Source organism: Canis lupus, chromosome 20 (genome assembly GCF_003254725.2).
Source record: "Canis lupus dingo isolate Sandy chromosome 20, ASM325472v2, whole genome shotgun sequence".
NCBI classification, from domain to species: Eukaryota; Metazoa; Chordata; class Mammalia; order Carnivora; family Canidae; genus Canis; species Canis lupus.
Genome location: NC_064262.1, coordinates 33,525,700 through 33,539,702, shown reverse-complemented (window position 1 = coordinate 33,539,702; position 14,003 = coordinate 33,525,700). Strand labels below are relative to the sequence as shown.

General features: G+C 45.2%; 1 protein-coding gene across 2 annotated transcripts in view; it reads right to left on the bottom strand.

Annotated features, from left to right (window-relative positions):
• Positions 1 to 7,303: 7,303 nt before the first annotated feature.
• The window catches only part of IL17RD (interleukin 17 receptor D), a 69,055-nt gene continuing 62,355 nt past the window's right edge, over positions 7,304 to 14,003 (bottom strand). For both annotated transcript variants that reach the window (XM_025456270.3, XM_025456271.3), the window contains exon 13: positions 7,304 to 13,817. In XM_025456270.3, the coding sequence (XP_025312055.1) occupies positions 13,705 to 13,817 (113 nt within the window). In that variant the 3' untranslated portion in view covers positions 7,304 to 13,704. The remainder of the gene's footprint in view (positions 13,818 to 14,003) is intronic.

Genomic DNA, 14,003 nt, shown 5'->3' with positions numbered 1-14,003 from the left:
TGGCAAGAGCAGCCTGTGAGTAGAACTCCTCAGTCTCTAACCACCCCCTCATTCACAGCAAGAGGGGGCTGCTCAGGCCTCCTTGGGAGGCACCTGTCCTGACAGCAGCCTCTGAGAGGCAGACCTCCCAGCCTAGGCTCCCATGACCAGCAGGAGGTGTTCAGGACTGATCTGACATGGCTGAGACTCTTCCTTGGAATGCCTGTGTCTTGTTGCAGGCACAGACCTCCTGGTTCTGGGAGGCCTCTTCTTGGCCTGCATCCTGACTTTTCGGCCAGAAACTAAGCATCTTCAGCAAACCAACTTTCATTTCAACAGCTGCAACTTCATTCCACTACAACTTGAAGGGGACTCCTTGACCCCAAACCTAGTGCCTCGTGACCCACCCATTTCTTGTTCAAGGAACACATACTCTCGGCAGTACTCCATTTCCGACAGCAAAACCTATATATCCAGACCCCTAGTCCTAAGCCTTTTCCCCAAAACCTCTTTTGTTGTTCTCTCCCTTACCCTTACCTCCTCCACACTATAAAAGATCCCTATTACTACCAGCTATGTTTATTAAGGAATAATAAAGGACTTCCATTCCCCCACTGCCCCAGAGCTTAGCGGGAGCTTCAGACCCAAAGTCAATACCTGGTGTTCTACCCAGGCAGCCTTGTCAAGATAAAAGTTTTATTTCCATCAGATTCCATTTAATAATGATTTGAGCATCTGCTACATGCCACACACTGTGCTGGGCTCTGGGGAACAGTAGTGAATCTCGGTAAGACACACTGACCCTGACCCCATGGAGCTCACAGCTCAGACCCCTCACCGGGCAGTTAGGGAGTAGAGAGAGACACACCTGGGGAAGCACTGGCCCCACTTCAGGCCTAGAAAGACTTCCGGTGGGAAGTGGGCCTCTGCTGAGCCCTGACGAGGTGGGGTAACCAGGAAGGCAGTGGGAGAGAACAGGAAATACGGAAGCCTAGAAGTGGGAGAGCACAGGGCACAGTTCTGGGAGTCTGTGGAGAGGAACAGTTCCAGAAGAACACAGCTAGGGAGGCCTTGATGGCCAGGGTAAGACACAAGACCTTGACCGTTGAAAGGTTCAGGCAGAGGTGATGGGATCCCACCGCTGCTGTGACTGAGGTAGGAAAGTCTCTTATACACAGTAAAGACAATGTGCATTATTCTTATTACTAAAGGTAAACTTTTTGACTTCCTGTTTTATAATTCAGGGTTTGCAGAAATCAGAACAGATCTGCAAGTGGGATAGGAAGACTAAAACAAATCAGTTTAATCCCACAAGGGTTTATATGCACCAGCCATCCCCTCCCACCCAAGCCATTCTTGGCCCTGTGGAGGGAGCTGGGGAAAGAGGGAGCTTGGCTCTTGGCCTCATTATAGGAGTCTTTGGAGGGGGAACAGATATACCCAATGGGAGCCCTTTGGTGTGGTAGCGGAGTGGGGAAGGAATGGCAAGAAACGTGGGTTTCTATCGACCAAGTTTGGAAACTGGCAGAGGGGCCAGAAGATATTGATGATGCGCATTTTTCTCCTTGAAATAATTCAGGGGGGCCTGTTCTTGAGTTCGGCCTCATCTCCTCTAACTCTGTGAGACAGGCTGGAATGGGGCCAGAGCAGTCACCTCACTAATCAGTAACTGGGAATGCAGGGTGTCCGCAAGAGGTCCCCACCTGCTCACTGGAAGAGCAAATGATGTGGGAGGGCTGAGGATAGGCAACTGAGCACCGGCAGGAAAGTGGAGGGCCCAGGCCAGGCACTGGGCAGCACAGCTGGGGAAAGGACCTCGTGTGAAGGCACCACGGAGACAAGGGCAAGGATGAGACACCTCCTAGTGCCTACCCAGTATCATCAGCACTGTCAGGCATGATCATACATTTAAAACACTCTGACGATAGAATAGCGCTCATCACCAAATGATGTAGAGGGGCGCCGGCTGGCTCAGTCAGCAGAGCAAGTGACTCTGATCTCAGGGTGGTGAATTTGAGTCCCACACTGGGCATAGAGATTACTAAAAATAAATAAATATTTTTAAAACCGTAGAAAATACTGACAGGTTTTAAAAAGAGCATAACACTCATTCACAAGCATACCACCTAGCAGTAACCACTGTTGTTTGGTGTCCTTTCTTTTTCCCCTAACCTACCGTGAGTCTTTTTCCCTTTGTCATAAAACAATCTGCAACACAACTTTTAAGGGCCACTTGTATGAAGGCGCCTTCTTACAATCAGTCTGACTGGTACTTTGCTCCTCATTTCTCAGTATCCAGGACAAATAATGCTTGGCAATGAAAACCTGCACACAATAAACTTTGGCACACATTTCTGGTTATTTCCTAAAGATAAACCTGGAACAGGGGTTATGGGGAAAGGTGTTCAACTCTTCTGCCCGCAGCACCTTACAGGCATACAGATGCCTCCTCCCTTTTGGTGAGAGGGAGGGGGTGGAGCATCCAGGCAACAAGCAACACTAACCTGGCACAGCCCTCACCCAGGGGATTGGGGATGCCTGTAGGATTAAGGTGCTGGTCTTACTGTTTGAACCTAAGCAATGCTCTTCAAGTGACTAGCAAAAGGTGTCTTTGAAGACAGACCTTTTCTGTTTTCATAATCTGGGTTAGAGGAAAACCTAACCTTGCTCATGCAAGACCCCATGAGCAGTGGAATGCAAAGACAGAGGGGGGCTTTGGAGTAGGAAATGCCTGAGTTCAAATCTAACTGGGGCCCTGCCCTGATGTAGGATGTCACCTAAGCTCCAAAGACCCAGTGGGACGATGTGATGTGATCCAGCAACAGCATGGTGCTTGGCACAGTAGCAGGCACCCAACCCACAGGGGTGATTCTAAGATGAAGTTTACTACTCCCTGAAACCTTTTAAAATTTACTATTGGGAAGTGGGCTTACTTACTCCTGATGACATCAGAGACAAATATTAATGGTTCTGAGCACCTGCCATGTGCCAGGCACTAGGCTATGCCGTCCACCTGCTTTATCCTCATGATAACCCCATAAGATAGATGCATTTTTACCCCCACCCAACAGATGAGGAAATTGAAGACCAGGAAGATGAGATGCCTTGCCCCGGTGACTGCTGAGTAGTAGGGCTGGGGTCCCAAGCCAGGTTCAAGAAGTAGAATCTGAGCCCAGCCCAGAAGAGAGGTCTCTGTAAATGACACAGCGCCCCCTCAAGGAGCAGCCATTCTTGTGGGCAGGAGGGCCCATCACATAATCACACAAGCTGAGTTAAGTGCTGCTGAAGGCAGGTGTCAGGACCTAGACCAGAGTAGACAGTGTCAAGGAAGTTTTGACAGCAAAGGATGGGTGGAGACAGAGAGAGGGTGTTTTCAGGCAGAAAAAAAACAGCATATGCAAAGGCCCCAAGGCAGGAACACGTAAGTGAGGAATCTCAAAAAATTCTGGTATGGCCATAGAGAAAAAAAGGGACACACAGAGAAGAGATAAGCAAGGGGCCAGGTCAGAACATCAGGGTTTACTTCCAGGACCATTGGCAGTTTCAAGCAGGGAGTGACATCTAATCAAGTAGCTGTCTCTTGTGAGGCCATTGCCAGCTGCCCTTCTGAATTAAGACCTCCAAGAGATAGGAATTCACATTAGTGATCTAGCCCATCAACCACCCCAGCCAGGACTGAGGGAGACATTTAGGGGATACCTTTTCAGAGCCACACATCCCTTAACCTGCCCCAGGTGACCACATCTCCACAGGCAGAAGGGCTTACCGCACACGAGGCTCTGTACCCAAACTCCACCTGGCCTCACATTCAAGCCTCACATCAGCCCTGTGAGGTATTGACCAATGATCTCTTTTCCAGATGCAGGAACTAAATCCTAACCAGGTCAAGTCACCTGCCAGGGTCACACAGATCTAAGTTCAGGGTGCCTGAGACCAAAGCCCCATTTTAATCACAATGATAAAAAAAAAAAATACTCTTGCCAATAATAATACACAATTATACACATAGGTGCAGGGTCATTAAATATATCTGACTTCAGGTTCACAAACCAAAGACAGGACCTGCCTGTTTGCAATCTTTCTCCACTGCAAGTTCTCCGTGGCCTGGCCTTGCCCAGACTGGTGGGAAGCCTCAGTGGCTTGTCTGAAAGCTGACACCTGCCCACCACCTGGAATGTCTCTGACCCAGAGCGGGAATCACCAGGCAGGACCAACCATCCTGGAGGACTACTGTCTTCATCCCCTTCAACTGCTAAAATGCAGAGAATCCCCCTAACCTTTCTTTTTTTTTTTTTTTAATTTTTTTTTTTATTATTTATTTATGATAGGCACACAGAGAGAGAGAGAGGCAGAGACACAGGCAGAGGGAGAAGCAGGCTCCATGCACCGGGAGCCCGACGTGGGATTCGATCCTGGGTCTCCAGGATCGCGCCCTGGGCCAAAGGCAGGCGCTAAACCGCTGCGCCACCCAGGGATCCCCCCCTAACCTTTCATTAATGGTTTAGAGAAACAATCTCAGCTTTTGTTCACATCTCGAATAGGGTGTGTCCATCTGCCTGGCACGGGGTTTTTAAAGCAGCAAGTCCAGAAAAATGTGTCTCTATTGGGGTTGACAGATGACCAGGGAAAGAGGAGCCTGTTGAATGGAATATGAGCAGATCTCAGAGTTCACGGTCAGCTGGCACAGGCTACACATGTTCAATTATCAAGAACCTCAGCATTACTGCCTTAATTTAATTTTGCTAGGAGCACCTCCCCCTCCTGAATCCCCATCCCTTCCTTCCTGGACCAACACCAAAACAGCCAGGCATGGATCCATCCTCTTCTCTCAGGGGATAAGATGCTTAATCTCAGCACCTGACAAAGTCCCTAGGCTGAAGGTCCTATGAGCAGGGAACTGTCTCCTACCCATCTCCATCTGATCCCCACAGAACCCAAGGCTTGCTCTTCCACAAAATGATTAATAAGCCACTATTTACCAAGTGCCAGGCCCTTGCCAAGCATGGCCACCGGTGCTCTATAGACCCCCATCTTCTTTAATCCTCACAATAACCTCTGTGTAACGGGTATTAGTCCTGTCTTGGAGATGGAAAAACAGGCTCAGAGCAATTAGATGACTTGCCTACACTCTCATATATACAAAGAGGGTGGACTCAGGAGGGAAGGGATCATGTTTGCATCTTACCTATTACTGTATCCCCACAACAGACTCTCAGATGTTGTAAGAGGGTTATATCATCTATAAATGTGAAAGCTGGTGCAACATCACCCCCCACCAGCAGAAAGAGACCAGGGAGCCAAACTCCCTGATCTTGCATTACTTTCCCTTAATCCTAAAGATCCTATTCGAATTGTTTCATTGCAAAAGGTCTTACCTCACGTTTGTGTCCTTCCCTTCTTCCCTGCATCCTCTACCTCTTGGACCACTTCTGGTTTTGTTCCTGTGGACAGGGGAGGACAGGGTATGCTGGGGGTAGGGGTGGGAAACAGACATTTATTGAAGACCCACTTATACCCAGGACAGCAAAGATACTTTTTTATGTCTCCCTCCTCCATTGGCTTAGCTTATTGCCAGTAGTTTCTTACTCAACTAAACCAAATGAAATTCTTCTAATTAAAGCCTGCAAGAGAAGCTTGTCTTTGCTACCTTTAAAGTTTGCATTTCTAAAAGTAAAACCAGTGGCAAAGGCCCCACAGATGTTGGCAATTACAAGAACCCTGAACAGGAGCACCTGGCTCAGTTGGTAGAGCATTCAACTCTTGATCTTAGGGCCATGAGTTTGAGCCCCATGTTGGGTGTAGAGATTACTTTAAAAAAATACACACACACACACACACACACACACACACACACACACCAACCAAAAAACAACAACCAAAACCTAAGGGAAAAAAAAAAAAAGAAACCCTGAAGCCGCTGTAAAAACAGACTGTTATCTATGGCTGTGGTAAAAATTAGGGTTTCTCTCTGTTCAAAGAGGAATTTCCCCCCCACTAATTAGAATTCACTTACTTACTGCAGCATCTGCCTAATAAGGTTCTTCTAATCAAGACTCTTCAGATCCATTTGCTTAACCTGCTAACAAATTTACTTTCAGTATTTGGATTGATAAGGGAACCAAGCCACCATAACTTGCTACTCCAGGTCCTTTCTTCACCCTATAAACTATATTGAAAGACAGGGGAGCCTGTTGGCTAGGAGTGAAGATGCTTCAATCAAATATCTGAATATCTGTGCTGCCGATTCCTTGGTTGCACTCTTGGCAAAACTACCTGATTTCCAGGCCTCACAATCTCAAAAATAAGATGTATGTTGTTTGTTGTGTTTAGTATGCTGGGTTGTGGTGAGAAGAGACACAAAAAGCACTCATAGCAGGAACTAATATTCCATGATGGTGTCCTCACTTCCTTCCTGCCACCCAACAATGTTATAGGCGGGGAAGCAAACGAGGAAAACCCAATGCTTCGAACACTTCACTTCCACTATAGTTTTTCCAGGCAATGGCCAGGAGGTTTGTGTTCTATGTCCTTGCTCTGTCTTACTAACTCATTGCCCTCTCCTGGATCCCTGTCATTTTTGGAGCACTAACTATGTGCCATTAGGCACTTCCCATTCACCACCCTGCGAGGGAGGACCTTTGGCCAATTCTAGAGGTGAGAAACTGAGGCCCAGAAGTGCAGCCACAGGGTCACAGCAGCAGAAGCAGAGCAAAAACAGACTCCCATGTTGATAGGCACCAAAGAAGTTAACTCACAGAGCACTAGCACACAGGAGGTGAGAAAACGTGCAACAGCATGAAAGGACTCTTCTAACTGGATAGCCGGACATTCGTGGCTCCCACATTTCAGTGCTTCTTTTCAAAATTTTTTTTAAAGATTTTATTTACTTGACAGAGAGCAAGCAGGAGAAGGGGCAGAGGGAGAGGGAGAAGTAGACTCCCCACTGAGCAGGAAGCCCAACATGGGGCTCAATCCCAGGACCCCAAGATCACCACCTGAGCCAAAACCGAGTCAGATGCTCAACCAACTGAGCCACCTGGGCATTCCTCTTTTCAAATTTCTGAAAAGGTCTATTTGTTATGACAGACAAATTTCTCCTTGACATGAATATCCCTGCTCCTGACTCCACACAGGCAATACACTCCTGGCCGCCAGAAGGCAAAGTAAATGGTCAAGGCAGCAGATTTCATGTGCAAGACCTACTGGCCACCCTCTCCTCCTCACCCTGGATAATCTCTCTCCATTTCAGAGGCAGAGCCCTCAGAAAACCGTGCTAGGAACCCAGCTCCTCAGCAAACAGGAAAGATGTAGAACAATGAACCACTGCAATCTTAAAACATTTTATTCGGTGCAGAAATTCTAAGGTACAAAAACAACATTTTGCAATTGTCAGCTGTGACCTACTGCCACCTATTTACAGTTATGTACAAATCAAATAAGACACTGTTTTCAATGTAAAAATATAGCACACTGCTACAGTCTGTCAGTGCTCACTATTCCACCAAACCCCACCAATGACAATCTTAAAGAAGAAACAAAGACAATGACAACAACCACCATGTTCATGTTCCACAGGCTTTTCCCCCAGAACGTAGTAGAGGGAGCTTCTGTAGTAAAAAAAAAAAAGTGAAAATAGAAGTTACCTAATCTCTAAATGAACACATGTGGTTTTTACAAAAGTTTTTGCTCTGTCCAGACTCACCATGTTTTTTCTTGAGGAAAAAAATGAAACTTTTAAATAACAGTTACACATGAGTGTGACCCGATGGTAGTTTTTTCATCTAATGGATGGAGCAGGCAACTTTGTCTACATCGTGTACAAACAGGAGTATGGTTCTTTGAATCTTCTCGACTGAAATTTTACTTGACATAAACATCAGACACGATCATAATTGGTTTGCTCTTGTCAGACTTCTGACTGGAGAAAACACAGTGTTGAGTCCATTCAGAGCCATGACTCTAGCCAGAGTTGGAATCATGACTTCAGAACACAGGAAAGCTCCTGAAGAGTCTGTGGTCCCAGATGAATTTCAGGGAGAAACCAAAGAACAGGAGGGAAGACAATTGGCCAAAATTCCCCAGGAGGTCCTCCCTCACTCTCTTTGCAAATCAGCTCTTAGCAACTGCTCTGTATCTCACCAGGGGCTAAACTGAAGTCCAAACCATTTCATAATATTGTGAGTCATGAATTAAAGGTGATGTTTACAGATACGTAAAAATAGAATACAAAATTGTGAGGGAGGGGTAGCTGCCACTCAGATGGTAAGAGCTAGTCTTGAAGAGTATCTTGAAGAAGCTCAGGAATAAGCACCAAGTATCTGACCACAGGAGTGGGGGGAAAAACATAACAGGCTATTGCTGGGCAGGGGGATAGATGTAGCAACCAAATAATCCTCAGAATGAATATAGGCAATATACCACTTCTTAAAAGTGCCATTATAGTTTTAAATAGTAAGAGAAGCCGGGCACATGAGGATTTCCCTATAATCCCCATCCAGAGCTTGGCCTCCACAAGGCACCAATGTGAATAAGGCACCATGTTCTGTTTGCACAACCAAACGGAGCATGAAGCTGAGACACAGAAGAGCAGTGAAAATTATCAAGCCCTTGCAAAACAAGAGCTATGAAGAATGGTTTAAGTAGGTGGGATTATTTACCAGGGGGATGACTTCACTGTGGTTTCCAAATACACGGAAGGTAACCAGCTGTTCTTTTTCCACTACATGCAGAACAAAAGAAAGCTGGTTTGAATTTCTGTAAGACGTACAAAGAACTATCTGATCAGCAGGGTAGGTTACTGAATTTCCCTCACTGAAAATCCAGAATCCCATCCATAGCCATATGTCTGAAATAATTCAGGCTCAGCCCCGGCTGACACCAGAGCGGGGAAACATGCTAGATGATCCAAACTTTCTCCCAGCTCCAAAACTCTGAAATTGGAATCCAAGCTATTGGCTTACAGTCAGACTTCCTTTTGTTTATTTCCACCCTGAGCCTGGAAAGGAGGTGACATAGAAAGGATGACCCAACACCCCATGAGGACTCCTAACTGATCTCTCAGTATCAGGAAAAGCTTTTCTCCATATACTGTTTCACATCTCCAAAACAGAGTCAATTCACAGATCATTTAAAACAGAAGACAATGCAAATACCTGGCTCTAGTGGACACTTGGGATTCCTTGCCCCACTCCCCGCAATCCCTGCTTTTCTCATTAAGCCTTGGCCTAAATTCATAATTGCACATCATTTAAAGAATTATTAAGCCAAGAACTAAAGCTATAAATAGGTCCTTTAGATTGTGGAGTTTAAGTGAAAATTGTTCCAAGTGTTATGTTTTTAAAATTGGAGAACATAAATCTGATTTTGAAATTAGTAACTGGCTTGCCTTTCTCTTAAGGCACCATGAAATGTAAAGAAGCAATCAAAATATTTCAAATACATTCACAATTCTATCAGACTTCTTTGGGGGAGCAAGTTGGGGAAAAAGCAATCTAGCCATCAGCTGCATTTAGTGAGAGCATTTTCTGGTGATACCAGACATCTGTAATCACCATGAATGCTTTTCATTTCAAATCTTACAAGGCAGAGGTGACAAACTGGCAGCTAGGGGACAAATCAGGCCCGCTCATGTGTTCTGTTGAGCCTGAATTGAAAAAAAAATTATTTAGCTGCCAACACTCTAAAAAAATTATAATTTTTCACATAAAAACCCAGATTCTCGGGGTGCCTGGGTGGTTGGCTCAGTTGGGTTAAGCATCTGACTCTTGATATTAGGTCAGGTCTTGATCTTGAAACCATGAGTTCAAGCCCTGTATTGGACTCCACACTGGCATGGAGTCTACTTAAAAAAAAAAAAAAAAAAAAAAAGAATCCAGATTCTCAGCTTCTCTTGAAAAATGGGAAAATCAGTAAGTACCACATGGGCACAACTGACTGGAATAGCTGCCTTCCTAGAGGTGGGACAGGAAGCACTTCAGTTTGCCACAGTCCTCGCCATGCCCTATGGCCTCTCTGACACTGAGAAGGTAGGTCATTGCCATTTATCACCACACCTTATTTATCATTATTCCTGGCCTGCTGCACTGGCTACCCTTGAAGGCATAGCATCTGCTAAGTAAGAGCAGCAGTCTTCACAAACAATTTAAAACAGAAAAGGCTAATAACTTTCACATTGGTACTGTCTACCTCTTTCCAGTAAGAACACAAAGAATAATTCTCCCCTCTAAGAGAGCCAAATTAGTGCTGAGGCTACTGGGGACTACAGGGTTTTCTTTAAGAAGAGGGTGTATCATTTCTTCTCCAGGAATAAAATAGGGGTTTTTTTTTTTCCTTCTTTTTTTTCTTCTAAAAGATGCCTAAGTCTGAAGAAAGGAAAAGTTCCAAAAATCAAGTAACTCGACATTTTTGAAGGGACAGTCTTCCTGTTTATTTGTGCTTAAATCAGGGAACCTGAGATTAGGGGTTGGTTCAGAAAAAGAAAAAAAAAAGACATTTGCAGCTATGAAGTAGCAAGACTGAACTCTAACATACAACTTATGTACACTGAAATTACTATGCGTTGATTCCAATGATGTCATAGTTGCTAAAGACACTTTGTGAACTTGTGCTCTGGGACTGTCTTCAATTATTACTCATGTGTCAACCAAAACCTGTCTCATGATTTTAAGGCCCTGTCTCATTTTTTGGCTCAAAATGCTATTACCTGGCTGGGTCACCCAACCTGAATACCTGGGCCTGGACCTGAATGACTTCAGATTCTTTCTGAAGATCAATGTGCCTCAAAAGGCCCAGGATTTGGCCCTCTGGAGGACACTCTGCCCCTACTATGTGGCTGGGCCAGGTCTGTCCGGGTAAGTTCTGGTTGCTTGTAGCCAATTGCTGGGAGAAAAGCACACCTTTACCCAGGCTTCTGCCTCTCTGATCCCTCCCCACTCTGCAAAGCTATGTCAAATGCTAAGTCCTTTCTGTAGGGCACTGGTGAGTTAAGATGAACGACTAGCTCCCTACCTTCAACTACCTTCGAGATCTGCTTACCTGGCTCCTTGCATCTACCTCTGGTCTCCTGCGCAGAGGACACCAGCTAACTTAGCCACACAAGCCTCTTAGCTTTTCATTGAGGTCATCCCTATATTCTAATTCTTGTTTCTAAAATTTCTAAAAGCCTGCAATTTGGCAGAAGTTTTATCTGAATTCTGTCTTAGCATTTCAATTACCCAGGACAGTATCAAAGAATGCAGCTCTGCTTAAAACAGATGTTTTGCCTTAATCTACAAGGCAACTGTTCTCATTCCCAGCAAGAGATCGGAGGGTTTTAAAAAAAAAAAAAAAATGAAGCTAATAAAACAAAACCACAAAGTTGGAACATATCAACTTAGTCTGACTTAGGCTTTCGCACTATGGTTTTGCTACTTGGTATGTTAGAATTTAATTGTGTTGAACATAAGAAATTAGTACTTGAAAATAACCATCTAAACCCTAAATCCAAACTACAATTTTACCTGATTTTTGGTCTAGCATATTTTTCCCTTGCATTTTCATAAGAAGTTAAGTTCATTTAGCAAGCTCCCTGCCCACGATCATGGAGCTCAGCTGATGCTCCCTGCCCCACCCGGCACCCCTCCATGCTGTTCCTGGGGTCACTTTCTCAGAGATGCTTCATTTTATGTGCAAAGTTGAATATCCTAAAAGTAGCTCCTCATGGTTCCTTTGGAGCATGCATCATTTCTTGGCCTCAATCTTCCTGATAATGTTCCAAAGTGAATTTTCATGTTGGCAAGTTTGGACTGACCAATCTCCCTTGCAGAACTTATCCTGATGATGGATGGAATGGCAGGACAGTCACACATGGGCAGGAGCTCTGCACTTGTCCCAGATTCCACGGTGACATGGAACATCTCTTCTCCAACAAGATGCCTGGCTTTATGGGGGAGACGGTTCTGCAGCTCACTTGTCTCCCCTTCAGAGCAGCTGCAGGAAATTCGATGCCGGTAGAACAGACGAGCAGAGCACGTTTTCTCCCAAGGCCGTCAGCTGCCTTTACAGAACATGGAGTATGGCATTTGCATCAAAAATACACACAAACCTCTTCTTTCCAGCAAGGCTGCAAACCTTCCCTTCCCCACCTGCCAAGCATGTGCTTCGGTGGAAAAGTCATGCCCCATTCCAACTCCCACCCCTCCTTGAGAGGTTTCTCATCTCCCCTTCATATTGGTCCTATCTGCTAGAGGAGTGAAACCCAAGGTCCCCTGTGTGAATGCTGAGTAAAAGCAGAGTGCCAAAATCCAGCAACACCCATGAAAAACATGGAGAAAGATCCTCACAACCCCTCAAGGACATGGGAAGAAGGCTTTTCACAGGGAAGACCAAGGTATCATTACCTACATGCTAATAAACAAACAAGATTTGAACAACTATTTTTCCTTTGGAAACAAATTCTGTAGAATCATCATTCATAGAAACAGAACATTTACTTTTCCTTTTTTTAAAGCAAATATTTTCCTTCTAAGCTCTAGATAGCTATTTTTGGTAGGATAGAGCACAAGAGACAAATCTTTCATTGGGTAAGTACAACAGAAACACGAAGTGAAACATGATTCACAGGCTGGGTTGTTGGGAGGGAGTACCTTAAGATTCAAGAATTCAATGATTTCAGGTCTCATGTCTTCTTCAGACGGTATTAGAAGCGCACACTCATCTTTGTGACAGATCTCTCCTCACCATCTTAAAATGAGACTTCTCATTAGACAAAACCAGTTCAGCAGATTAAGTGGCTGCCACTTGTACACACTGCCATATTTCAATTGATTCTGATCCCTAATATTCTGGACACAGCTTTAGATCAGAAGCCAACTGAAGCATGAACTCCAGCTTCCAGTAATACAGCTCAGTTGGGTATTAGTCTTTTAAAAATAAACTTCCAGGCAGCAACATCTGAGATACTGCACAGTAAATGGAACCCAAGGAAACTTGGCATGCAGATCTGGGACCCCACATGATGCCTACTCAAACCAAGAGGTGGTCCTATGTCCTGAGTTATGGTGCTTTCTGTGCAATAACCAGCCCATGTCAGAAAAAACTGTCAGCATGGTAAGCCTGACCCTGCAGCCCCCACCTCAGCCAGCTATGGCACCACTAGTACATAGAGACTTATTTCATGAAAGGTGATAGTATAGTCAGTTACCTTCTCGACCTTCGACTCAGCTTTTTTTTTTTTTTAACATCTGTAGTACTGTAAATTCTATACCAAAACCAGACAAGAGCATCGTCTGTAACAACATGGATTCCAGATATACTGGCACTTGACTTCTGTGGCTATAATGGTACTAAAAGTGCTTCTTCCACAAAGCATTTCAAATCAAAGTAGCCAACAGCAAACAGGCAAAGTTTGCAGAGATAAATACAATCTGAATAATCAGTGCAGGTACAGTTGCTATTTCTCTGTGCATATATCCTCCTACCTCCCAGAATTGGCTCTAATCCAAGGTCTGACCTTATGGACATGCCTTTCAGAGATCCATACAGTTTTAGAAAGTTGGAGACTCTGCCAAGATATCAGGTATCTGATATGAGGGATGGGGCAAGGAGAGCAAGTACTGGCCCAAATTTCACTCCAAGTATCCTTGCAGGAGACCTCAGCTCCAAGTGGACTGCGCAACCAGAGAGAAGAGCTGGGGGACCAGAGAGAGGCGGCAGCTAAAGTGGCAATGCTTAGACTCTTCCATTTTGTTACAAAGGGGCGACCGCATGGAGTTCACCAGTGTAGCTGCAGCAACCAGGCTCTGCTTTGCACGCCCCAGATGTGAGAAGCTTGGAAGGGAAGGCAGGAGGATCCTCCTCACCTAAGGAAAGAAAACAGGGCAGAGCCACACGTCATTGTACTTCACTGGGGCGGGTGCTAAGGCCAGAATGTGGTTGAATCTGGCTTTACAAGTGAGGCAGGCCTACCAACCAACTCAAGACAGGGCACTGTCAACCTGTTGGCAGGTTCCCTTAGTTGAGGGCCAAGGGTTTGCATGCATGACTCC